General features: G+C 46.2%; 1 gene segment (V, D, J or C); it reads left to right on the top strand.

The window, feature by feature from the left end:
* The first annotated feature begins 885 nt into the window (after positions 1-885).
* Positions 886-1,480, top strand: LOC101415841 (immunoglobulin lambda variable 1-40-like). The segment is given in 2 exon segments: positions 886-931; positions 1,041-1,480. Coding segments are annotated over 2 exon segments (486 nt in total).
* The last annotated feature ends 23,465 nt before the right edge of the window (positions 1,481-24,945 follow it).

Raw genomic sequence — 24,945 nt, forward strand, 5'->3', positions numbered from 1 at the left:
AAATGCTTCAAATCTGACATTTGGCAGGGCTGCTGGAGACTGGGATCCTGTGCTTCAAGAAGCAGTTCCTGGCAGTGAACTTGACCCAAGTATAAGGAAGCCTGTTGTTTCCAATTATATAGAAAATTGGCATGTCACAAAGTTTCACAATCCAAAACCCTCTGGAAATGTCCACGGTGCCTCCTTATGCAGAACCTCACTGTCCCAGAGAGAAAAGCCCCTGTCTCCCAGCACTGGGGGGTCTGCAGAAGTAGGAGGCCTCACCCCCTCCTCTTACCCGATGAGAAACCAGGGGGCCTGTCCTTGCTCTGCACTAATGTGATGTAAGTGGAACTGGTAAAAAGACAAGGGCTCCTTCCTGAATCATTTCTCAGGTGGAGAAAAGGGGCAGATTCATCCCTGAGGAGCCTGAGAAGAAAACAAAGATCCCCTGAGGGGACTGGGAGGCCTCATAAAGGGGTTCTTGAACTTTCCTTAATTCAGGGGTAGTGAGAATAGCTGTAGGAAGGCAGGAACTGCTTTTGTGTGCTCAGGTCTCCGGGTCACACCTGGCTGTGCTGGGTCAGGTCACCAGGGGGTGCTCAGGGCATTTCTGAGGGTCCTGGGGGTGAACAGAGCTGGCAGCAGCCACCTGCACTGCCTGGTGCCCTCTGACAGGGCTCACGGGCTGCAGCTGGGACCCCCCCACCAACCTCACAGCCCTGCCTCTCCTCACCCAGAAGAGCTTGACCAGTGCCCAGGGTGGGGATGAGAAAGCTGGGGATCTTATTTGCATAAATGAACCTGCCCTTCTCTCATAGTATGAAGAGGGCCTAGGAGAGACTGTGAGGAAGCTCCCCCTCAGCTGTGGGGCCCAGAAGGCAGGACTCAGGGGAAATCACCACCATGGACATATCCCCTCTCCTCCTCATCTTCCTTGCTCACTGCACAGGTGAGTGTATGTGGGGTCAGGGAAGAGGCTGTGGTGAACCACATGGGAATCTGCTTTTTCCTCCTGTACCTAGAACCCAGAATCACTTTCTCTGTGTTATCACTTCCAGGAACCTGGGCCCAGTCAGTGCTGACCCAGGTGCCCTCAGTGTCTGGGGCTCTGGGCCAGAAGGTCACCATCTCCTGCTCTGGAAGCAGCACCAACATCGGCGGAGGCAATTATGTGCACTGGTACCAGCAGCTCCCAGGATCGGCCCCCAAACTCCTCATCTATGGTAATAGCAATCGACCCTCCGGTGTCCCTGATCGTTTTGCTGGCTCCAAATCTGGCACCTCTGGCTCCCTGACCATCAATGCTCTCCAGCCTGAGGACGAGGCTCTTTATTACTGCCACTCCTATGACGACAGCCTCAGAGCTCGCACAGTGCCCCAGGCCTATGGGGAAGTGAGACAAGAACCCTCCTCTCATCTGACAGGAGGGTGCTCCCCCCACAGCTACCTGCTCAGCTCCCTCTGGGGCTCCTCCTCATCTCTGCTGCTGCAGCCCTGAGCCCTGGCTCATCCACAGACACTACACTGGGATTGAAACTCCTTTCCCTTCCATCCTCAAAGCCATTCTCAGAAGCCCTTTCCTTGGCAAAGGTTTCCAAGGAGTCAGCACAGGGCACAGACCCTTGGTACTGAATTTAGAATCTGGAGTGGCAGGTTGAGCTGTGACCATCCCTGACCCAACCTCTGACCAGGGAATCCTGCATCCTCATCATCAGTCATTTCCCTATTTGTTGAAGCTTCCAGAGCTTTGTCAACCCCAGATTACTCTTCTGACATGATGCTCACTTGCTGATTTTGTTGCTGTTGTCCCAGCTTAGTCTTCTTTTAAATAACTCTTCCTCTTGAGGTACAATTGACATGCACCAAACACGCACTGTTTAAATTTAATGATGAGCCATATTTCAACACATCTTCTCTCCTTGTCCTCATGAGCATGATGACCCTGAGGAGCACATCCCCCACCCCAAAGACTACTCAGACCCCTGGGTCACCCCTCCTTCTCGTCTCTCCCCAAACACCATCCCCAGGCAACTATGGAGAAGATTTGTACCACTGAGCCTTGATGAGCCTTTTCTAGAACATAGAAATGGATTCAAAAGACATATACTCCATTTTGTCGAGTGACTTTCAGTCAGGATACTTTTATGAAATTCTTTCATGGTGTTGCAAAGGAGCATTTCATAACATGTAGCATTTTAGTGTGTATTTTTTTCCATAGGAACTTTCCTTCACTTATAATGATGAAGATGATAATAGTAATTGTAAACATACTAGGACTGTGTAGTCATAAAGTGGAATATATTCCAGAAAAGTTTAATTACTTTTTCTCTATATACTTGGAGGATAGTCCTGGCATTGAATCACTAGATCACAGTGTAGGGACGCCTGTTGTTGTTAAGTATGTGCAAATACTGAGAGACAGGAAATAGTCACAGTGTATAACCTCCCTGAGAAAGTAACTCAGGGACTCCTTCACCCAATAACTTACCTTCATAGAAGAATCCCTGTTTTCTAGCACTGAGGGGGCAGCACAGATGAATGAGAGCTCAGGGCCACTAGGCAGGAATCACCTGAGAGGAAAAAACAGGCTCCCAGCACAGTGGGAAGTATGTCCAAGGGGTGGTTGTTACCTGGGGTTCAATTCTGATCTAAGAGGAACTTGCATGAGAGTCACTAGATCCCTTGTGATCCAATGAACAGTCATAGGAACCTTGGGCCAATTCACCCTAAGGAGCCCCAGTAGAGAATAAGATGCCCTGGGGACAAGGAGAGTCCCCATAAAGGCCCCCTTTCTAGGACCTAGGGTAGGGAGCAGGGCACAGAGCAGTGGAAAGGCAGGAGCTGCCTCTGATGGGCTCAGGTCTCCAGGGAACTCAAAATTGCCCAAGTTTATGGCCACAGTATGGTGCTTGGGCCTTTTTCTGAGGGGCCTGGTGGTGATCAGAGCTGGAGCAGCCCTTGCACTAACAGGTGTCCTGTGCTCATGCCTCATGAAGCCACATTTGAGACCTTCCCCAGCACTTGGAGCCCCACACAGTTCCCACTTCCCTCCACCATTCCCCTGGCCATCTTCCAAATAAGGTCCCTAACCCAGCAACCAGTGTGGGGAACAAAATTTTGGTCAGGGGGCAACCCATATGCATGGATGGACCCTCCCTTCAGAGTATGCATGGATGGATACTCCCTTCAGAGTATGAAGAAGGGCTGTGAGGGAATTTGAGGAAGCTCCACCTCAGTTGTGGGGCTCCAAAAGTCACAACTTGGGGAAAATATCCACCAAGGCCCTATCTCTCTCCTCATCACCATCCTGGCTCTTTGTGCAGGTGACTTGATGAGAGGACAGTGGAAGGGGCAATGGATGGAGTCCTGCTTTCTCTTCTTGTCTCTAGAACTGAGAATCACCCTTTCTTTATCTCCCCCACTTCCAGGGTTCTGGGTCCAGTCAGAGTTGATTCAGTCACCATCAGCATCTTTGTCTCTGGGCCAGAGGTGCACCTTCTCCTGTTCTGGAAGCAGCATCAACATAGACACATGAGTAGTAGATAGGTTGCTTCCTCCAGGTAAGCTTGACTTAACATATATCCCCCACATTCCAGGTAGGCTTTTAGTACAAACCCCCCACTTTCCAACCAGGCTTTACACATTTGGCTTGCATTCTACCTGAATATCCAAAGCCTATAGAGTTTATGCTTCTCAATTGGCTTTCTAGACATATTTGGATATAAAATAAGTTTGCATTTATGCACGGGCTTTGGTGCCTTCTGAAGGGTATTAAACTTCAGCATCACTATTGTCAGAGTCTTTCAGGACTGACTGGTATGTATATAGAGTCATGAGATGGGCAGCTGCCTGACTTTTTACTATAACATTTATTAGGGTACGCATTCTGTTTACAATGAAAGGGAGGAGGTAAGGAAGTATGGTGCATCCTCCTATGAGGAAGGTAATTATTCCCAGTAGAAACTTGAAATTGTTTACTATTGACTGCCAGGTTCCAAAGTGATTACTTAAATTCCAACCATTCCAGGTTTGCACTGGGACATGAGCAATTTTTGCCATTTTGCTTGTCATTTCATAAATAACCTTTCCAGTGCTGTCTAAAGCAAGGCAGCAGTTAGAAAGACTGAATTTTCCATGAACTCCCCCTTTAGCTGCCAGGTGATAGTCTAGGCTGAGATGGTTTTGATAGATAGCATTCCTGAATTTACTTCGCTGTTGGGCTAGTAAGTTTAGTGCATGGGTAGTTTCATTAGTTATTATCTCTACCACAACTTGTAGGCAGATGATTCAGTTTAGCATATAGATAGGGGTTCAATAACCCCACATGCCATCCTCTGCCCAAGTTACTGGCCCATAGTACTGGATTATACACTCAGGGGGCCATTCTTCACCTCCCCAGGTAACAAGAGCCCTTTCTTCGCTTATGTTTTGATATACTGGCTGGTTTAGCTCTTTCCCTTCTGTTAAAGGAATGAGGAAGAAAAAGGGTTTTATTGTACCAAGCATACAAATATCACACCAGTTTCGGGGAAGTTCTTGGAATGCAACTTTCCCACAAATCCTGTACAGACAGTTTGGGGCAGTAAAGGGGCCTTTTGCAGTGGAGTTCCACACTGTGATTAATTTGGGGAAAGTATGATTTATGAGAATGAATTCAGATTCATTCCATGTTCCCCAAAGCTCTGTTGTATTGGTGGTATAATTTTGGATTTTCCCCCTGTACGTGTTAGGTTTCCAAAAGATATAGAGGAATTTAGGCAGGCCCTTGAAGCACAATATTTTCCTATGGCAGAAGTTTGCAAGGACCACCTACTATCTTGGGGGACAGCCAGGAGACCAGTTTCATTATATGCCTGGCTGTAATTGTATTCTCTAGTTTCTCAGGGCCATTGGTCTCCCATATTAGTACCTCCACATACATAGCATGAGGAGACATTTAAGGCTGTCCCTACTACTTCAGCTAGGTTTATGAAGAGGTGATTTTTTGCTTGTGGAATGGAAAAGGGCTTTTCCATTTCTTCATAGATGGATTGGAACACAGAGTTGGCTTTACTTGTGAGTGGGTGTTCCTGATACCCTACTCAGATGTAGGCTCCTGGGTCTATTCCTCTACCATCACTGTGGAGGCCCATTTGGGCTCCCTGAGTCTGCCAGGATTCAGGTTTAAGGATGGTGAGGTTTAAGGGGTTACAATGACTGCATCAACAGTTAGCTGGGACCATTCCTTTGGTGAGGTTGACTGTTTGTTTAGTTGTGTCTGTGTTCCAGGTGGTCCAGGTGACACAGGACCAGTAGGAGCAGTAGTATGCACCTATGTATTTGCACCAGAAGTTCACCCCCCCCACCCGCCTTGGGCTGCAATTTTCATTTCTGGAGCACACATATACTCATTGCTATGAGTATATTTCTGCTCCCAGCTGAGCCCTCCACAACTGGCGTTCCATGGTATCCCATAGTCTATAACCTGACATGCATCAAATAGGAGGGTCACTCGTTGGTTCTGGCAAGTGACTGGGGTAGAGCTAAGTAGCTCCCCATTTTGATTAAGCACCCTTATTTCCCATTTTCGGGAGACTGTTGGGGGTTTGGGATCATAGCAGGTTATTTGACTAGATGCATTACAGACACTATAGGAGATTCCCTGAAACTGGCAGGTGATTATCTGGCTCTTGCAGTTGTAATGGCTATGATATATTACTGTGGTATTGACATGGGCCCCTGTTCACACCTTTTGGATACATGGCTCACACTCTGTGGTGCCAACCTGGGACCAGAGGAGGGCCAGGGCTAGGAATAAGGAGAATAACTGAAGGGGCATTGTAACTGGGATTAAACTGGATTCCTATTCTTCAGCTGTGCATAGACCAATCAGCTTCCAGGGTATGATTGGAGCAGAGCTCGGGGTTCCATCCTCAACATTTGTCCATGCGTGGATTAGTCAGCTTCTGGGCTGTGACTAGAGCAGGGCTTGGTGTTTTGTTCTTTTGAGAGATGAGTTTGTTTGAGTTGTGGGTACCTGGAATACAGGTCCAGGACTCTGGGGCAGCTCGCTTGACCCAGCTATGGTGTTTCCACGGGATGATTTCAGCTACTTTACCTACACTGAGGGTGGATAAATGACAAGATAGGGTCCTTGCCGTTGAGGGGTTAGTGGAGCTGATATCCAATATTTGATGCAGACTGCATCTTCTGCATGTACAGGCATATGGAGCTGTTTAAGGTAATGGGGGCCCTTTCTTGGACCCAGTGATGCAGGTTTTGTACGGATGTTCCTAAACTGATCATTTGCTGAGCTATTGATAAGTTTCCTCTTTCTTTGAGATCCCCTTCTTTATTTCTGATTTAGGGAGGGGGGTATCCCAGGAGGCTCTGGGCCTCTACTGTGGTTTCGGAGGTTACTACAGTATATCCCACGCACTGGTCACTGCCCTGAATAAAGCTGCTCCCATCCATGAGGAACTCCATGTCGGGATTTGGTAGTGGCTAGTCTTTGAGGTCCAGAGGGCTGGAATATACTTCTTGCAATGTTTCCAGGCAGTTGTGTGCTGGAACCCCTGGCTCCACAAGTAGGAGGGTGGCAGTATTTAGGGTTTTTACAAGTTCCAGTTGGACGGATGTATTTTCACATAATAGGGTTTGATATTTAACCAGGTGGCTGTTAGTAAGCCAATGCGTTCCTTTGGCTTCTAAGATTACGATTACTTCAAGCAGAACCTGGACAATTACAGGCTGCCCAAGAGTTCATTTCACAGCTTCTAGTGTAAGCATGGCTGCAGCTGCTACAACTTGCAGACATGAGGGCCATCCTGGGCTACACGGTCCAGTGTCCAGTTGCTTGGATAGATAGACTACCGGTCTTTGCCAGGAACCCACTGCAATGCTTTGGTGGTTATGAACGTAAAGGTAGCACAGTTTACTGAGATCTGGAAGTCCGAGGCCCAGTGCTTCCTTTAGAGCTTGTTTGAGAGCAGTGAAAACATTTTTCTGTGGGCTTTCCCAGAGCAGGGCATCGTGATCTCCCCGCTTTGTGGCTTCATATAAAGGGCACGTGAGGACCCCAAAATTGGGGATCCAATTGTGGCAGAATCCAGCCGCCCCAAGGAACTCTCCCAGCTTCCAGTGGGTGTTGGGCTCAGGGAGACTACAGATTGCTTTTTCTTTCAAGTCCAAATTCACAGCGCCACTGTGTTATTTTATAACCTAGATATTTGACCTAAGGTAGACAGATTTGGCCTTTTTCCTTAGACACTCGATAGCCTTTTTTGCTATAGATGCTTTAAAACTGAAAATGGGAGGATTGCATCCAGCATCCAGGTGGAATCTGACCCTCCTCTTGACATAGAGGTGCAATGGACACAACCAATCCAATGTCCACATAGAAGAGGTGGCATTGGAATGGGAAAAGTGGACATAGTGGACGAAGGGTATGGGGAAAGGCAGGAAGAGATGAGAGGTGGAGGCGTCTTTGGGACATGGAGCTGCCCTGGATGGTACTTCAGAGGCAATCAGCGGACATTGTAAATCCTCACAGGGCCCACTGGATGGAATGGAGGAGAGTATGGGCTATGATGTGAACCAATGTATATGAGGTGCAGAGGTGCCCAAAGATGTACTTACCAAATCCAATGGATGTGTCATGATGATGGGAACGAGTGTTGTTGGGGGGGAGAGAGGGGGGGTGGGGGGATGGGGTTGAATGGGAACTCACATATATATTTTTAATGTAATATTATTACAAAGTCAATAAAAAATAAAAAAATTAAAAAAAAATAGTAAATAATTATGCAGAATTTGATCTTGTTGTGCTCTTTTTGATGTACATATGATCCAAAGTTTCTAATCTACCTTATTTGATGATAATATAAATGTTACAGCATAATTTTATTCTACAATTTACCAGTTTTCAAATTTTATAATCAAACCAATAAAAATTTTAGGGAGAATAAAAAAAAAAAAAAAAAGGGCATGGTTTCCACCAGCGAAGTCTTGGTAGTTGGGACTTCTGAGAATGATGTCATCTACATATTGGAGGAGAAACAGTTATGGCTTTCTGGTTTAAAGGATTTGAGATCGCTGGTCAGGGCTTGTCCAAAAATAGTGGGTGCATTGTTTTAAAAAAAAGATTTATTTATTTATGTCTCTCCCCTTCCCCCACACCCCCCTGCCCCGGTTGTCTGTACTCTGTGTCTATTTGCTGTATCTTCTTCTTTGTCCACTTCTTTTGTTGTCAGTGGCATGGTAATCTGTGTTTCTTTTTTTGTTGTGTCACCTCTCCATGTGGGTGGCACAATTCTTAGGCAGGCTGCACTTTTCTTCACGCTGGGTGGCTCTCCTTATGGGGCTCACTCCTTGGGCGTGGGACACTCCTTGCGCGTGGGGCTCCCCTACGTGAGGGACATCCCTATGCGGGGACACACCTGCATGGTACAGTACTCCTTGCACACATCAGCACCGCACATGGGCCAGCTCCACATGGGGCAAGGAGGCCCAGGGTTTGAACCGCAGACCTCCCATGTGGTAGATGGACGCCCTAACCACTGGGCCAAGTCCGCTTCCCTGGTGGGTGCATTTTTAAATCCCTGAGACAATTGTGTCCATGTTAGCTGCTGCTTTTCGCTTGAGTTTAATAGTCCCATGTAAAGGCAAAAATTGGCTGGCTCTGGGGTGCTACCTGAATTCAGAAGAAGGCATCCTTAAGATCTAAGCATGAAAAGCAGATTGCCAATGAGGGTATTAAGTTGAGAAGAGTACATGGATTAGAAACTGCAGAATGAAAGGTTATTACTGCCGAATTAACTGCTCCTAAGTCCTGGACTGGGCAGTAATCCCCATCAGCCTTTTTAACTGGAAAGAGTGGGGTGTTCCACGGAGACTGACACAGTCTCAATATGCCTTCATTTAGTAATCTCTGAATATGTAGCTGGACCTTTCCTTGCGCTTCACGTGGAACTGGATATTGCTTCATGCTTACTGGACTGGCTGTGGGCTTTATTGCAATAAAAATTGGAGGAATGTCATGTGCTTTCTCCCTTGGGTTACCCTCGGCCCATCCCTCAGGCACATCTTCAAAGGGGAGCTATGTGGGCATGGATTGGCCAGTTTCACTGAGGCAAAACAGTTTCCATTCCTCTGGCAGAGGAAGGGTTAGCACTATTTTCAGAGGGTCCTGTGGTCCCAGTGTCAGTGTGGATTGCTCTGTGGTGTTAAAGGTAATTTGAGCCTGCAGTTTAGGCAGCAGGTCTCAACCCAGGAGGGGGACTGGGCACTCTGGGAGATAAAGGAATTCATGAGTAGACTCATAGCCATATAAACTCATTTGTCTTTTCCATTTCCCCATTTTTTCAGGTCAAATGTTTATATGGCTCTGAGTCTCCAAAAAGAGCCAGGAGGTTATCAGAGGGGTCGCCCTTATGCACACCTGAGCAGAGTCCCAGAGACAGATAAAGTAGATACAACCCCAGGTATTGGTTCTTCTGAGGGTTCCAGAGACCCACATGTTCTGTGGTCATGGCAGATGGAGTTCAGTGCCATGTCAGTTGGCCCTACTTTGGAGTTTGTGTTTCTGTGTGATGGAGCTGGGCTCATATATGATCTTTGTCCACAAGCTTCTCTGGTTACTTTTACCGGAACTATAGTTGATGCTGGGGTTTAATGTATACCCAGGGGACCTGAATCTCTGGACTGACCATGTGATAGCCAGACCCCGAACCTCAACAGATTTGCAACTCCTACACTAGGGTTTATGGGACTTAGCCCACTCAGTTAACATGGAGGTGAAGAAGGTCAACCACCACACCAGGGAGCCAAGACTGCCTAAAACTGAAAGCAGGAGAATTGCATCCAGCATCCATGTGGAATCTAAGCTCACCCTTGATATAGAGGTGAAGTGGATACAACCATTCTAAGGTCCACAGGATGGAGGAATAGAGTATGGATTGGAGTGGACTTACTGATATTCTATTCATGAACTATTGTGATTTGTAATCAAAGAAGGTGTGGCATTGGTGTGGAGAAAGTGGCCATGGTGGCTGCTGGGGGTAGGGAGTGGGAGGAAGAGATGTGATGTGGGGGCATTTTCTGGACTTGGAGTTGTCCTGGGTGGTGCTGTGGGGACAGTTACCAGACATTGTATGTCCTTCCATGGCCCACTGGGTGGACTGTGGGAGAGTGTGGGCTATGGTGTGGACCATTGACCATGGGATGCAGCGGTGCTCAGAGGTTTATTCACCAAATGCAATGAATGTCTTATGATGATGGAGGAGGTTGTTGTTATGGGGGGAGGGGTGGGGCGAGGGGGGTGGAGGGTATATGAACACGTCATTTTTTTTTAATGTAACATTAAAAAAACAAATAAAGACAAAAAATTAAAAAAAAAAAGGAATACATGGGTGACTTCTTTACCCTCAATGTTACAGGCTCTGGCTTGAAGGAGGGCCATTGGTTACTTTTGCCAGTTGCCTCTATGATAGTGGCTTGTCTTTTTGATAGAGGCCCAACTGCCTTGGTCATTACAGAATGTTGTGCCCCAGTGTCAACCATCACATGTGTGATGCAGCCCCCAATTTGGACTCCTACCATAGGCTCTGAGGTGCCAAGAGAATAGGAGGCCTGTCTGTCCTAATAATCTTTATCAGAGTCCTCTATTCCTGCCAGCCCAATGATCTCATTTGCAGGTTTTTTTTCCTGAAATTTTATGAATTCAGGGTTTGGTTTGTGATGCCCCACTAGCTTTCCTGGCTTATATTTTGGCTGCAGTGGCAGGGTCGAGTGGCTGGCTAAGACACTCCTGCTTCCATTGCCCATCCTCTTTGCAGTACACACGCTGATTTCACCCTACAGGTGGGCCCTTCCCTTTCCTTGGGGCAGGGGCTTCCCAGTTTACTCTCCTTGACATAGGGTTGGATTTTTCCATGATTGCCATTCCAGAAGATCTGCCTTCTTCATCTTCTGATTTTCTTCCCATCTTGTTTCTATATCATGGTTGACACAGACTTTTGTAGCTATATTCATGAGCTGAGAGATATTCATTCCAGCAAACCCATCCAACTTCTGCAGCTTTCTTTAGATGTCAGCCTGTGATTGAGCAACGAACGCTGCATTGACCATTGTTAGGCTCTCAGGAGCATCTGGGTTAAAGGTCGTGTATACATGAAATGCTTTGCATAGTCTCTCATAGAATTGAGCAGGACTCTCACCAAGAGCCTGTAGAATTTGGACAGTTTTTGCCGTATTTACAGCTTTCCAGATCCCAGCCCTGAATCCTTCAACTAAGAACCTATGGAAGATTTCTAGTTGTTTGAGCCTGGCAGAGCTATTTGTATCCCACAGGGGGTCCTCCTCTGGGATCTGTGAGTGGGCATATCGGTCACTGTCAAAAGTTCCCTCAGAGGGTGTTCTCTAAGCTAGGTTAGAGCTCCCTGCGTGACATGCATTCTTTCTTCAAAGTTTAATAACATCATTATAAGTTGTTTACAATTAGCACAGATGGGTTTTTGGGTCTGTATGATGGACTGGTAAAGATCCATCATGGCTTGAGGCTTCTCTGAGAATGGTGGGCTGTGGCTTTTCCAGTTAAACAGGTCCATTATGGTAAAGGGCTGATAGATGAATGTCCAGGTCCCCCCTGAACCTGACCATCTGCATCATAAAATATTGGGGTCCGGGCTTCACAGAGAGATAACTGGAAGGCAGCATTTCTCTCTGCTTCCTCTGCCACCTGGGGCTTCCGGTGGTTTGTGTTGCCACCACTCAGTGTCTGCCTCTTGACTGAACCTCAGCATTGCATCTGAATTGCCAGGGACAACCAGCTATAAAAGCAGCTGGTCTGCATTTTGCTGTGGAAGGTGCCAAAGACCCCTGTGGAGACAGGAAAAGCAGCTGCGGGGATGGCATAGGGCTCTCTGCTGCAGATGGCAATAAAGCCAACTGCAACGATGGTATAGGTGCCCTCTCTGATGGTGATAAAAGCAGCGGTGGGGATGGTGTGGGCATTGCACTTCCCTGCACAGATGACAACAACGGGGCACTGCTGAGGGAGACTAGATCATTTTCATTCCTTAGTACTGCCAGGGTAGGAGCAATCACACAAGGTAGTGGGATGTCATGTTCGTATGACCCTTCTAAAATGGGTGGATTGACATTGGACTTGGGGTGCACTTTCTCTGGGCCCTTTGCACGGTGATTGTTTGGTCTGGTTTCTGGGATGGCACTCCTCGGATTTTGTATAAGGCAAATCCTGGCTTCCTTAGTCCCACACTTCCCTAACCAGGGTGGATTTTGACTCATAGTGTTTTCCCAAGCATCGACGTAGGGGAGCTGGTCTGGGTGTCCTAGGTTTCCAGTTATTGCACTGTGGACTTTACAGATGATCCAGGGATGTAAAGTGCCCTCCTGGGGCCAGCCCACACTGAAAGTTGGCCATAGTAATTCACAAAGCATCCTAAGCTTTCCTGGCTGGAACCTTAGGCTGTATACATCTTCTCGGAGTGCATGGGGTAACCTAACGGGTTCCTAAATTGTGTGTTTCCCATGTTTCCACCCTGTGGGGATGGCACACAATACTCACTCTAGCCATGTCCCTTGTGGGAGCTTTCAGCGCCTTTTGATCTTAGCAGATCGGTATAAACCTTGACTCAGAAAAGGCTCCCTTTGCGGGGACCCTCCAGACTGCCCTTGATTGTATGTGGTCACCACAGAACCATGGATTGGGAGTCCACACTTGCCCTGCAGAAGTGATTTTGTACATCTCACTCAGTCCCACAATCATAGGCACACAGCCACTCCCCTTTCCTTTTCTAGAACCTGGAGAGGACATGGCTTCCGCCCATATTCTCAGGAGTACTGCAGCCTCCTCCTTTAGAGAGTAGATCAGGCTCCCTCCTAATTTTAGAATTAGGCTTTTCCTGCACTATGCCCTCAGGGGTCTTACCCATCTGTTGTGCAGAGCTCCTTGCTTCATTCTCAGGGTCTCTTAAACCCTCTGGTCCCTCTGGTTCATCCAGCAGGGCTCCAGCAAAGTCCACAACCTCTTTCTGGACTCAAATGGGGTGTCCAGGGGCACCCAGGGCTCGGTTTTGCCCGGCTCTCCTGGCCTCCTCGTAGACATCTGGTAGTGGAAAACAACTGTTGCCACCTCTGACATTCTTAGTGTAATCCAGATGAGCCCCCAGAAATGTAGTAGAGAAGAGTAGTGTACGCGGTATCCAAGGCCAGGACACAAGAACTCTGAGAAGGAAGTTGATTCATTTTTACCGGCCGGACTCGGTGGATTTCTGTTCTAATAAATAATGAGCTCCAAATAGAATTTTGGGTTCCCTTATTTACAGAACAGATATAGGGTGGGGAGTTAAGTGGTACTTTTATGAAAGAAAATAACTTTCCTTGTTAGTTAATTGTTTGAGTACCAGATAGGTTTTGAATTAAAGTACCCCCCCACATTACAGGTGAGCTTGAATTAAAATCTCCCCCTCATTCCGTCTGGATGCAACTTTGAATACACATTCAGTCTTACATCTTTTCTGAACATTTGAAGCCTATAGGGCCTTTATTACTTGTATTTTGAGAGACTAGGCACACTTGGATATAGAATTAGATAATTTTGAATTTATGCACAGGCTATATTATCAGCAGAAGCCAGGGAGTGCTCCCCAGTTCTTCCTGTTCTACTACTCAGATTCACACAAGTAGCTGGGGCTTGGGGTCCCTAGGTAAATATATGGATGCAAAGACACCTCAAGTGACACAGCCCATTTGCTCATCTCTGAGCCCCAGCCTGAAGATGATACTGCCTATTACTGCAGCATAGGTCACAGCAGTGCTTCTCACAGTGACACAGGCAGTTGGGGAAGTGGGACAAAAACCTGGCCTCCTCAGGGAATCTGATAATGACTCTTTATTCTTATGAAAATGGTTTTCATACACACTCACTATACCTAGGAATAGTTCCAGGACAAGAATGGATCTCCTCCCAATTTCTCAATCAATGTTTTTGAATTATCAGGAAAACCAAAAACAAAGTATAAACAACAAATCAACAAATAAAAAAAAAAATAGCTCTCATGACAAGAAAAAATTCTAACCCCAGATGCTCAAATGTGATAAAATTAGAGCAAGTGGTGTAGGAGTTCTACTCCAAAAAGAAATCAACTCTTTGTGAACTTGAATTCTCCTGTTCTAAGAGACCTAAGAATGCTCCAATAGATGGAATTTCCTTGGCAACATAGACACTGCTCATTGAGGGCAAAGCACAGAATGTTGCAGATTAGATGCTAACCTGAGAATACCTGTGGTTGGTGTAGGTTGAGTCCGCAGGAAATGATTTATACCTGCCTCTCCTTTCACACCCCATTGGAGCTTTGCTACTCTCAGTGTGTTGGTATGAGTCTGTGGACCCCCAGGAAGCAGGAACTCTAGATATTCCATGTAGTAACTCTGCTGCATGAATCTCTGGAGAAGGTCCCAGACCCATGGGAAGCCACCAACACAATTCCTGATGGATCAGGGACAGAATGGGGAGACTGGAAGTTCCTTCCTAGTCCTGTGGGCTGGAAGCAGACTAGAGTGATGTGTTAGGAACGATTCACAACCAAACCACATGAGGCAAAGACTAGACTATGCCTCTCAGTTTTAAGTACTCATGTAGATTGGTGGGGGGTGGGTGGGGTGTTCCAAAGTGGATTACTGTTCATTGTGTCTGGGGTTGGGTCTGAGATTCTGTGTTTCTAATCTGAAAACTCCACTGACAAAAGCTACATCCATTTTTAGTAATAACAATCCTTGAGAATCACAGAAAAGGAGAAAGGGAGTCCTCTGCAGAAAAATCTACTTTGGGAAACTTCTAATGGAGAAAATGAGTGAATTGGATTAAAGAAGAAGCCCACAATGCCCACATAAACCAACCAGAGAGGGAAGAGGTGAGTGGGCAAAAGTAGGAAAGGCTTCTCATTCTTTAAACACAACAAGCAAAACCAGAATAATACTCATCTCTTCCAGAACTCTCCTCAGTCTCTTGTCCATCTCTGGTTTGCTTCTCTTCCAGCATGTTCTTAAGTCCGACTCTCCAAACCCCCTCCCTGTTCCCATTTTTGATGCTCAACTTCCCTTCTAAATTCTCAGGTGTCTCTCTGCCTTTTTGCTCCTCTAGTTATCCCTGTGACCACCTCAGTTAAATACCCTGGTCATAACATGAAAGAAGCCACTGACCTTTTTCCAGATATTTCCTTGGAGGTTGAAACTCATACATACTTTCTCTTTTATAACCTCTGTAATCCCTTAGTTCCACAGAAACACGTTGTTTGATTCTCCTTTTTGAACTGACTAGTACCTTCTGCTTCCTGGGTTGTCCTCATTTTTCACTGAATCTGATAAAATAGACAACCTGTTAGTTTATTTGCCTTAAGCCTCCAACTCTACCCCTGTTTCCCAATCATGTGTCAAATAAAGAAGGAAGGGGGACCCTGGTTTTATGAGCCGCTAGAACCTGAGTTCATGGCTGAAATAGCCCAATAGTCAGTAATTAGTTTCTCTAATCCATGAACAGTTAGTGTGAGATGTGCTGTCCCCATAGGACTCCTTAAAAAGTGGGATGAATTTCTCATTTTTAATGAAAATGCCCCAATAGAAAAGTCAAGGGTTATATGAGCTTTTGGGCCCAGGGGGAGGAGGCAGGAGCCTCTGTCAGGGTCACTTCTCCTGTGGCCACAGACATGCTGGAGCAGGACCTGGTCAGTAGGGGGAGTTGTGTGCCTGCTGCTGAGGTCTGTGTGGCTCTCAGCTGAGACACCAGACCCTGTCTCCTTGTCTCTGTTCAGTGCTCACTAAGCCCCACAGCTGGTCTTCTTTTGTTTTTTTTTGGGGGGGGGGGGCTCACACATGCCCAACCCAGGCCCTGCCTTCCCAGGATTGACACTAGTCACAGGAAAAGATCAGCTAGGCAGGGGAAGAGGACCCCATTTGCATGCAGGTTTCTCTCCCCTGAGGATTGAGGGGATAAGAGCAAGGTGGGGCATGTCTGCCTCAGTAGATCTCAGGAGTCTGCACCATGGCCGAATGCCACTCGGCCTCCTCACCCTCCTCATTCACTGCATTGGTCAGGCCTGTCCTCAACATCCTGGTGCCCCAGAGCAGGGGAGGATCCCTGACCCCATGTCAGGAATATCCTTCCCTACTTTGCCTCCTCCAGGCCCTAATGAGTGTCTGTGTTTGCAGGGTCCCTCTCCCAGCCTGTGCTGATACAGTTGCCATCTGCATCTGCCTCCCTGGGAGCCTCAGTCAAGCTCACCTTTACCATGAGCCATGAGCACTGCAGCTACATCATTGAATGATACCATCAGAGGCCGTGAACAGGCTCTTAGCATGTGATGAAGACTGACGGGAGTCAGGGCAAGGGGAACAGGGTCCCCAGTCACTACTTTGGCTTGAGCACTGGATCCAATCACTACCTGTCCATTACCAACCTTAAGCCTGAGGATGAGGCTGAGTATCTCTGTGGTGTACCTTACAACAATGGGTATTACACAGTGAAAGAGATGGGTGGGGAAGTGAGATAAAAACTTTTCTCTGCCCTCCTCAAGGCTGGGAAAAGCTCCCAGAAGAGTGTCTGGTGTCCTGAACAATCAGAAGCATTGGATGCTGTCCTCTTCTTCCTCCAGGGGATACGGATGCCCAGTGATTGCAGTCCTGAGTTCCCAGGAGAGCAGGTGGCTGTCTCAAAAGGTGAGAACCAACATCTTTCCATTTTAATGACATTCTCACAAGGGCAAAACTCCAGAATGAGAACATGTTAGCTCTAAACAGTGCTTAGAAGTGGGCAAGGGTGTCACTGGAAAGTTGCAGCATGGGGGGATTGTTAGAGGGAAGTTTGGTGGAACTGCTCTGTGTTCTGATTATACTGGAGGTGACACAGGTCTACACTGGCATTAAAGGCCATATACTTGAAGCTTCAAAAATTAAAAGACCAGTTTTATTGATTAACAATTAAGAAAATAAAGTTATTTTATAAAAAGAGTCATCATACAAACTTGCCATTCCAATCTTACTTTTGAGTTGAGCAGAAATGAAAAGATAAGCCTGGGCAGATTATTCACAAAAGGTCACAGCAGTTTCCTTTCTTAGAACCAATAATGGAAACAATCAAAAAGTCCACCCACTGGTGATTAGAGAAACAAAACACAGTTTATCCACACAATGGAATCCAACTCATCAATAAAAACAACTAAAAACTGATGGGGGAAGTGGGAAATGGAAGTGCAATTTTGGTAGATATGGATTATATGAAGATAATAGTGATTTAATAAAGGAACTAACTTGGGTGAACCTCAGAAACATTAAGCAAAGAGAACCAAAGGAACATGCAAAGGCCTTCCATTGTATGATTTGTTATATATGAAATAATCAGAGAAGTCCAATCTATAGAGTCAGAAATTAGGGTCACGTTGCAGGGGCCGAGGAGTGAGCGTGACCAGCAAACAGGCCTGAGATCCTTTGAAGTGACAGGAATTTCTAAAAGAGAACTGTGGTAATGCTTGTACAACTCTGTGAATTAACTAGAAAACACTCTATTGTATGCAAAATGATGAGAGTTTTCTGGTAGGCAAACTTTATCTCAGTAAAGATGTTAAAATTTGAATGTTTTCCATATTAGAAAGCAGTAGTTGGCTATAAGAAGTAAAATATAGACCTCAGTGTGTGAGTTTGTCTTATGTGTGTGTAGCACAGGATCTAACACACAGAGGACAAGAGAGCATTTCCATCAATGAATTCAATCTGTGCTGAGTCCTGGGACTTCCACCTTCCAGGAAGAGGTTACCTGAGAACTGAAACCAGACCAGCCTGGTGTTCTCTCCTTAGTGAAGAAGTGTGTGGGGACCAGCAATGAAATATATTCCCACATAAAAAGGGCAAAAAGAAAATTAAATGGAACATAAAAATAAAAATTAGAGGAAACTAAGTTTTATTATATATTTTATCCTATTAAAGGTATCCACATATAATTTCAAACTGATCAACATATAAAATTATTAATGGCACTTTATGTGTTCTTTAATTTAATGTCTCCTATTTCCGGTGTGTAGATAGTGGCTCCCATATTGGAAGAGCAGGTCTAGAGCAGAGAGAGGCAATCTTTTTGGTAAGGGCAATTTTACAAATATTTCCCACTATTCAGGCCAAACGTCCTCAGTAGTAAGGAAAATTTTGCTCATTGTAGTGAGATAATGACTACAGAGTATAAATAAGCAAAATCATATTAGTGTGTTTTAATAAAATGTTATTTACAGGCACAATAGAGTCCTGACTTGATCTCACTATATTGATTCCTCATCATTGATCTAGGGTTTCACATATTCTTTATCCTCCCACGATGGGCAAATTGACTCAGTTGTACATCCTCAAGTCCATTCTGCCTGGAATCCCTCTTCTCCCTTTCCATCCTCTACTTCTACATTCTCCCCATTCTTTTAGTGCACCCCAAACCATGGACTCAATCAGTACTCAGCCCAGTCTCAAACTAGGAAACCATACTCAGCTTAGGGCGGGCTATGAGTTCCGTTGTGCTCCTGAGTGGAGCAGACACAGGATGAGCTGAGCTCTCTCTCACTATTACTAACAGCTGCTCCTTCAGTCTCTTCCTGTGGTGTAAGGGGGCCCATGCATCCCTCAGAGGGAATTGAACATCAGAGTGAACAGTCAGGATTCTAGGCTTCCCAACTATGACTTGGTTGGTCTGTCACTGTCCTGTGTCCTTCTAGTTTCTGAATCCACAGCAAATTCCCCCACTGAGTTCCTCAGTGGATGCAGGTCCTCAGATTTTGCCAGCTGGGGAGGTCACCACACTGAGCTCAGGGCTTAGCCATAGTGAAAATGCCACAGCCAGAAGAGGAGGCTCCTGGGCCATGAAGACACCCCTCTTTTTGAGGAAGGGGAGTGGTCAAGAGGGCAGGGGTCTGTTCTCCAGGTCCTGTGCTCTGCCTCCCAGACCTGAGTGAATTTGCACTCAGGCAGCAGGGAGCACTGTGGGTCTTCCCAATTGGGACACCAGACAACTGGCTCCTTTTGGGGGGCCTGCTGCTCGACACCCCTGGCCCAATTAGCCAAGTGCTCTTGTCCCCTGAGGAAGCTCAAGGTAGGCCCTACCCAGCCTCAAGCAGAGAGAACTCAGGGAGAGCTCAGGCAGGAGGTGCTCAGAGTGTGGGCAATGATGTGCAAGTGGGGACTTCTCAACCCCAAGTCGCAAAGTAGGTGAAGGGTACGTTAGGCATCTTGAAGGCAGCTGTGGGGCCTCAGGAAGTAGAGCTCTGGGGCACTTCCACCATGGCCTGAACACCCCTCTTCCTCACCCTTCTTATACTCTGCCTAGCTGACCAGCTGTTAGCAGGTCATAGAAGGGAGAGAGAGAAAACTCAGGCCCTGCCATGTTTCTTTTGTCCTGGGGAGGCAATGTGACAATAACTCCAGTTTCACGGTCTCTGTGTCCCTTTCCTTCATTGCAGGGTCCTGGGCACAGTCTATGCTGATTCAGAAAGCCTTGGTGCTGGCAAGGGACAGTCACCAGCACTTGCAAGGCCAGCACCAGCAGCACCAGCATTGGAGCAGATGGTTCAGGCTGGTATCAATAGCGTCCAGGGGCATACTCAAGTCTTTGATGGTCTGAACTACTCAGCCTTTGTGGAGCCTATATCTGTTCTTTGCCCTTGTTGTCTGACTTGGTGCCTGACTTGAACATCTCAGGCCTCCTGTTCAGGACAAGGCTGCCTATTACATCTCCACAGATTATTTCAGTACAAATCATTCCACAGTGCTCCAGACACATGGAGAAGTGAGTAAAACTCTTCCCTCTGCCTCTGCCTGTCCCCTCATGTCCTCCTTCTGCCAAAGACCAGGACTAGCTCAGGAGACTTTGGCTGTCTGTTCTCAGGGCCTGTGCTCATAATCAAGCCCATTATCATGGGGTGAGACTCAGTTCAGCCTCATTTTGACTCACTGTCACCTGAGGGTCTGAGTCTCTCTCCTGATTGACTGCTAGGAGGACTTCTGTAGAAATCCTCAAGGGAACCATGGCCATGAACGCATCCTCAGATCCTCTCATCTTCCCACCTGCAGAGCCTGTGCTCAGGGCACAGTGTCCCCTGAGAGGATGATGAAGGCTGTTAGGGGTCAGGTCCCAGCCTCACCCAGCTCAGGGGACAGGCATGACCAGGGATTGCAGTCCTGCCTGGCACAGCAGCTTAGGGTTCACACAGGACTCCTGGTCCAAGGAGAAACGGGACCCAGACGTTCCTGGGGCACCCCTCACTCAGTAGGGCAGTCAGTTAATGTACTTTGTGGATAAGTGCAACATGCTTTTTTGCTTCAGACCCCAGTAGAGGGGTCTTCCCTGGGCACAGGGTCTTGGATTGGAGGTCTTCCTGAGGACCCTTTACCCTGAAGATACTAAATTGTTATATGTATCAGCATGATCCCATGGAGAATCTAGAAAGTGTGCTGTAAATTATGCACATAGAATTTAGAGAGACAAATTTTAAACTCTTATAGACAAAAGTATTATCTATTTCAAAAGGGAAGCATCAGAGCATATTCAGCTCATAATTTCTGTCTCTTTATTCTAGACACTCCCAAGGCTGTTCTGAGAATTAGGTGGAATATATCATGTCAGGGTCCCTTTTGGGATCTCCCTGGCCATGATCCTGTGAAGGCAAGAGGCCATCAGAGAAGGCCAGTGTTTGCACATGGCTTCCCAGGTAACCCCAGCTCCTCATTCTGTCACATTCTTTTTCAAATCTGATTATTTGAGGCTCCTCATCTTCTTCCCTGACCCACCTTCCTCACTTAGCTAACCTGATCCTGCTACTCCACCAGCAACAGACTCCTTGTTTCAATTTCCAGAATATTCTTACAATTACATGTGTCCCCACATGGAATAATTCTGCAGGCCTTTCTGAGGGCCACATCTGTAGCCCCAGGACACCCTTCTCAGCTTTCATCACAGTCCCCTCAGCCACTCAGCCCTGAGGTCCTAGAAGAATATCCAGTCCCCTTCCCTTCCCAGACCTAAGAGCTTCAGAGTCTAAGTCAAGACCATTTCAAATATATGAAGGGAGCTCTTCTCACTGAAATAAGATAATAGATCCTTTAATAAATTTGAGCAGCAGCATTGTACAGGACAGGAAAATTTACAGAAGATAAATTAAAAAATAAAAAGTCATATTTTCCAATTCTTTTATACTACATTATTGCTTGATGTGCTTTTATTATTTCTGTAAAAACGATATCTAGTTTTATGAAGTATACTTTTCTATATAGTCATCAAGAAATTTGAAATAGCACCATGATTGTTATACATTTCTTTTTTTAAAATTTTAAAAAATTTTTAAAAAGATTTATTTATTTATTTATTTATTTCCCCTCCCAGCCTGGTTGTCTGTTCTCTGTGTCTATTTGCTGTGTCTTCTTTGTCAGCTTCTGTTGTCTCTTTGTCCGCTTCTGTTGTCGTCAGCAGCACGGGAATCTGTGTGTTTCTTTTCGTTGCGTCATCTTGTTGTGTCAGCTCTCCGTGTGTGCATTGCCATTCCTGGGTAGGCTACACTTTCTTTCGTGCTGGGCAGCTCTCCTTACCGGATGCACTCTTTGCGAGTGGGGCTCACCTACGCGGGGGACACCCCTCCATAGCTCGGCACTCCTTGCACGCATCAGCACTGTGCATGGGCCAGCTCCACATGGATATTCTTCTAGAACCTCAGGGCTGAGTGGCTGAGGGGGCTGTGATGACAGCTGAGAAGTGTGTCCTAGGGCTAGAGATGTGGGTCAAGGAGGCCCAGGGTTTGAACCACGGACCTCCCATGTGGTAGACGGATGCCCTAACCACTGGGACAAGTCCGCCCCCTGTTATACATTTTTACAGAAATAATTTTAAAATTTGTACCAGTTCCTAAAAAATGTCAATATAAAACATTATCCTAATTTTCCTGTGCAGTTTGATTAGGGAGTCCCTCTCCCAGCAAGCCTGAGGATGGGGACAATTGAAGGTGGTTATGGAGATTGGATCTGCTATGGTTGGGTGAGATGTGTCATGAAAGAAAGGATGCTGCCTTGGGTTCCCAAGTAGACGCTGGGGAGGGTTTGCTTCAGCCCTCTGCCCTTCTGTTCCCTAGGGACAGGACAAATCCTCTCTGAGAGTTCAGTTACCTCTACCCCTTCTCCAATAACCTAAATGATGAATAAAGAGGGAATGTCTTCAGGCTCAGGAGTCCCTTCCTTTGAAGCATAGAATTAAGGAGGTCCTGGGTGATGGGCAGCCCTCCCACTCCCCTATGGGAGGACAGGGTGGTGAGTCAGAGAGGGTGAGTCCACAAACTCTTCCTCTCTCTAGTAAGCTCTAGGTGGCTCACTCATGTAGGAATCTGGACTCTGAGACAGGAGAAGCTCTGTGAGCCTGATCCTTGATGATTGATGGGGAGATCTCAGCTGGAACCAGGCCTGGGCATCCTGTCCAGCGTCTTATGCTCTGTACTTTCTGGAGTCCAGCAGCTGTAACCTCCTGGGGGCCAGCAAATGCTCCTGCAGCAACAACCCATTCTCAGTTTGTACCAAAGTCAGGAGCTGGACACCAAAGGAGAGAATAAATTATTTGCACCATGAAGGGGTACACCAAGGGGTCCTCTCTCCCCTAAAGTGAGGGAAGATGATACGAGACTGTGGGTCCTTCTGCACAGCTGTGGCTCTCAGGAAGCAGAGCTCTGGGAGTGTCTCCACCATGACTTGGATCTCTCTCTTCCTTATCCTTCTCTCTCTTCTCAGGTGACAGCATTGGGAAGCAGGAGGGAGATTGGGGAACACCCAGGACCCCTTTTTATATTTATAGATTTGTGCAGTCATCATCATAATGGAATGTTAAAACATTTTCGTCACCCTTTAAAGAGAATCCATCCCCATATGTCTCAGTCACCTTCCCCATCTTCCCATTCCTAGGAATCCAATATTCTACTGTCTGGACATTTACCTATTCCGAATATTTCTTATACATGGGTTCATATTGTATAGGAACATTTATGATTAAGTTTTTTATTAATTTCTTCCCACATCATGCTTTTGATATATGTCATATTTATATATGTCATAGAATGGATCAGTTCTCACTTATTTACAAAATATCATTTGATATAGAGACTTAGAGAAAACTGAGATGATAGTATGCAGAATTCCCATATTCACTGAACCCACATTTCCATACTTTTAACAGATAATATTTGTTAGAAGCAGTGAGTCAAACCAGGTACATTATTGTTGAATGAAGTCCATATTCAGATACCTTTAGTTCCAGGTTATGGATGTAGGGGGACTCTCTAGAAAAACCAGGGTTCCAAAAACGTGAAATTTTTGTACTGCTTGGGTTCAAAAAAAAGAAATCACTGAACTTAAGCAGAGCTGACCCTTAAGACACAAAAGCTAAGAGAGATTTGACAGGTGAATGACTTTGAGTATCTAAGTGGATCAACTCTGAACTGGTCAGAATATCATTTCAATATGAATACATGCTACTCATTCAATAGCAAATGAATGTGCTTTCAGTATGCTATTTAACTCAGATATTATTGAGGAGACCTGTAAGATTGTAAAACTTAATCAAAGAGCATTTTACAGGACAGTATTAATGTCTGAATGGTTACTTTTACAGTAAGTATTCTATGTTTGTGATAAGTTTATTAATGGAATACAGGGTAGTAAAGATTTATATTTAGCATTTATTTTGTCCTCTGACAAAAATATACTTAACATGATTCCATTTAGCTAAGAATTCCAGAGAAGCATAGGTGTATTCTGCACTTTCTCTGACACTTGGCATCTATGCTTTCCAATATTTGAATCAATTCTTCCTCTGTCAATCATGTCATGCATCATTCATGCCTCATCCTTCTGACATATGACCTCAGCTCACCTTCGCTGCCTGCCCCAGTGGCATCTTTAGATCATGATGATCCAGTCAGGAAACAACTCCTTGATCTAACAACCCCAGGAATATCTTCCCTGGATTCATAAGGCACTTGATGTATTAAATGCCTCCTTCTTTCTGAATTCCAATCACTTGGATATTGGGAAACTGCTGCTCCTGGATCTTCTTGTTCATCTCTTTGCTGCTCTGTCTTGATCTACTTTGTGGAATTCTCTCCAACCTCACCAAGTACATATAATCTTCCAGTCTTACATTTGTCCACTCAATTCTTCTCACCTGTTTCCCTCCTCAACTAGGCTCAAGAAACCTTCATCTTCACAGAACTAGATTTGCAGCAGTGGTCTATCTAGCACCCTTTCTCCAATGGTGAAGGTAAGCAAGGTAGGCACTTGTACTACTCAACACTCATATAAAAGAAACCTTTTTCGTTGTGATCCAGTGAGTAGCCAAGGAGATCATGAGGCAGTTTCACCCTGAGGGGCCCAGGTAGAGAATTCAAACCAAATTATGGAATGGGGAGGCCAAATACAGGAACTCCTGGTTTTGCCCTAAGGCAGAGGATCAGTGGGAAGCAGTGGGAAGGCAGGCGCTGCTCTGATGGTCTCAGGTCACCTCCTTGCTCACAGCTGCACAAGGACATGGCCACCAGGGTGGAAATCAGAACATGTTCCTGAAGCCATTGGGGATGATCAGAGTGGGGAGCAGCCACCTGCAGTGCCTGGTGCCCTCTGACAGAATCAGGGGGCTGGTGTGCTGAAACCTCCCCAATCCCTGGGACCTAAAGAGCCCCAACCCACACCACACCCATACTTCTCCTTACAGAGAGGGGCCTGACCAGGGCCCAGATGCACAGTAATTGACAGCTTCATCCTCAGATGATACTCAGAAAGGCATGTTGCCAGACATGGAATAGAGAAGTGATTGGGGACCCCTGAGGGTACTTTGCTCTCTTCGTAGATGAGGAAACTGGGGGCCATTCCTGGGAGCTTTTGTGTAAGTGTGCATACTTTCCCCTGATA

Source organism: Dasypus novemcinctus, chromosome 19 (genome assembly GCF_030445035.2).
Source record: "Dasypus novemcinctus isolate mDasNov1 chromosome 19, mDasNov1.1.hap2, whole genome shotgun sequence".
Classification (NCBI taxonomy): domain Eukaryota; kingdom Metazoa; phylum Chordata; class Mammalia; order Cingulata; family Dasypodidae; genus Dasypus; species Dasypus novemcinctus.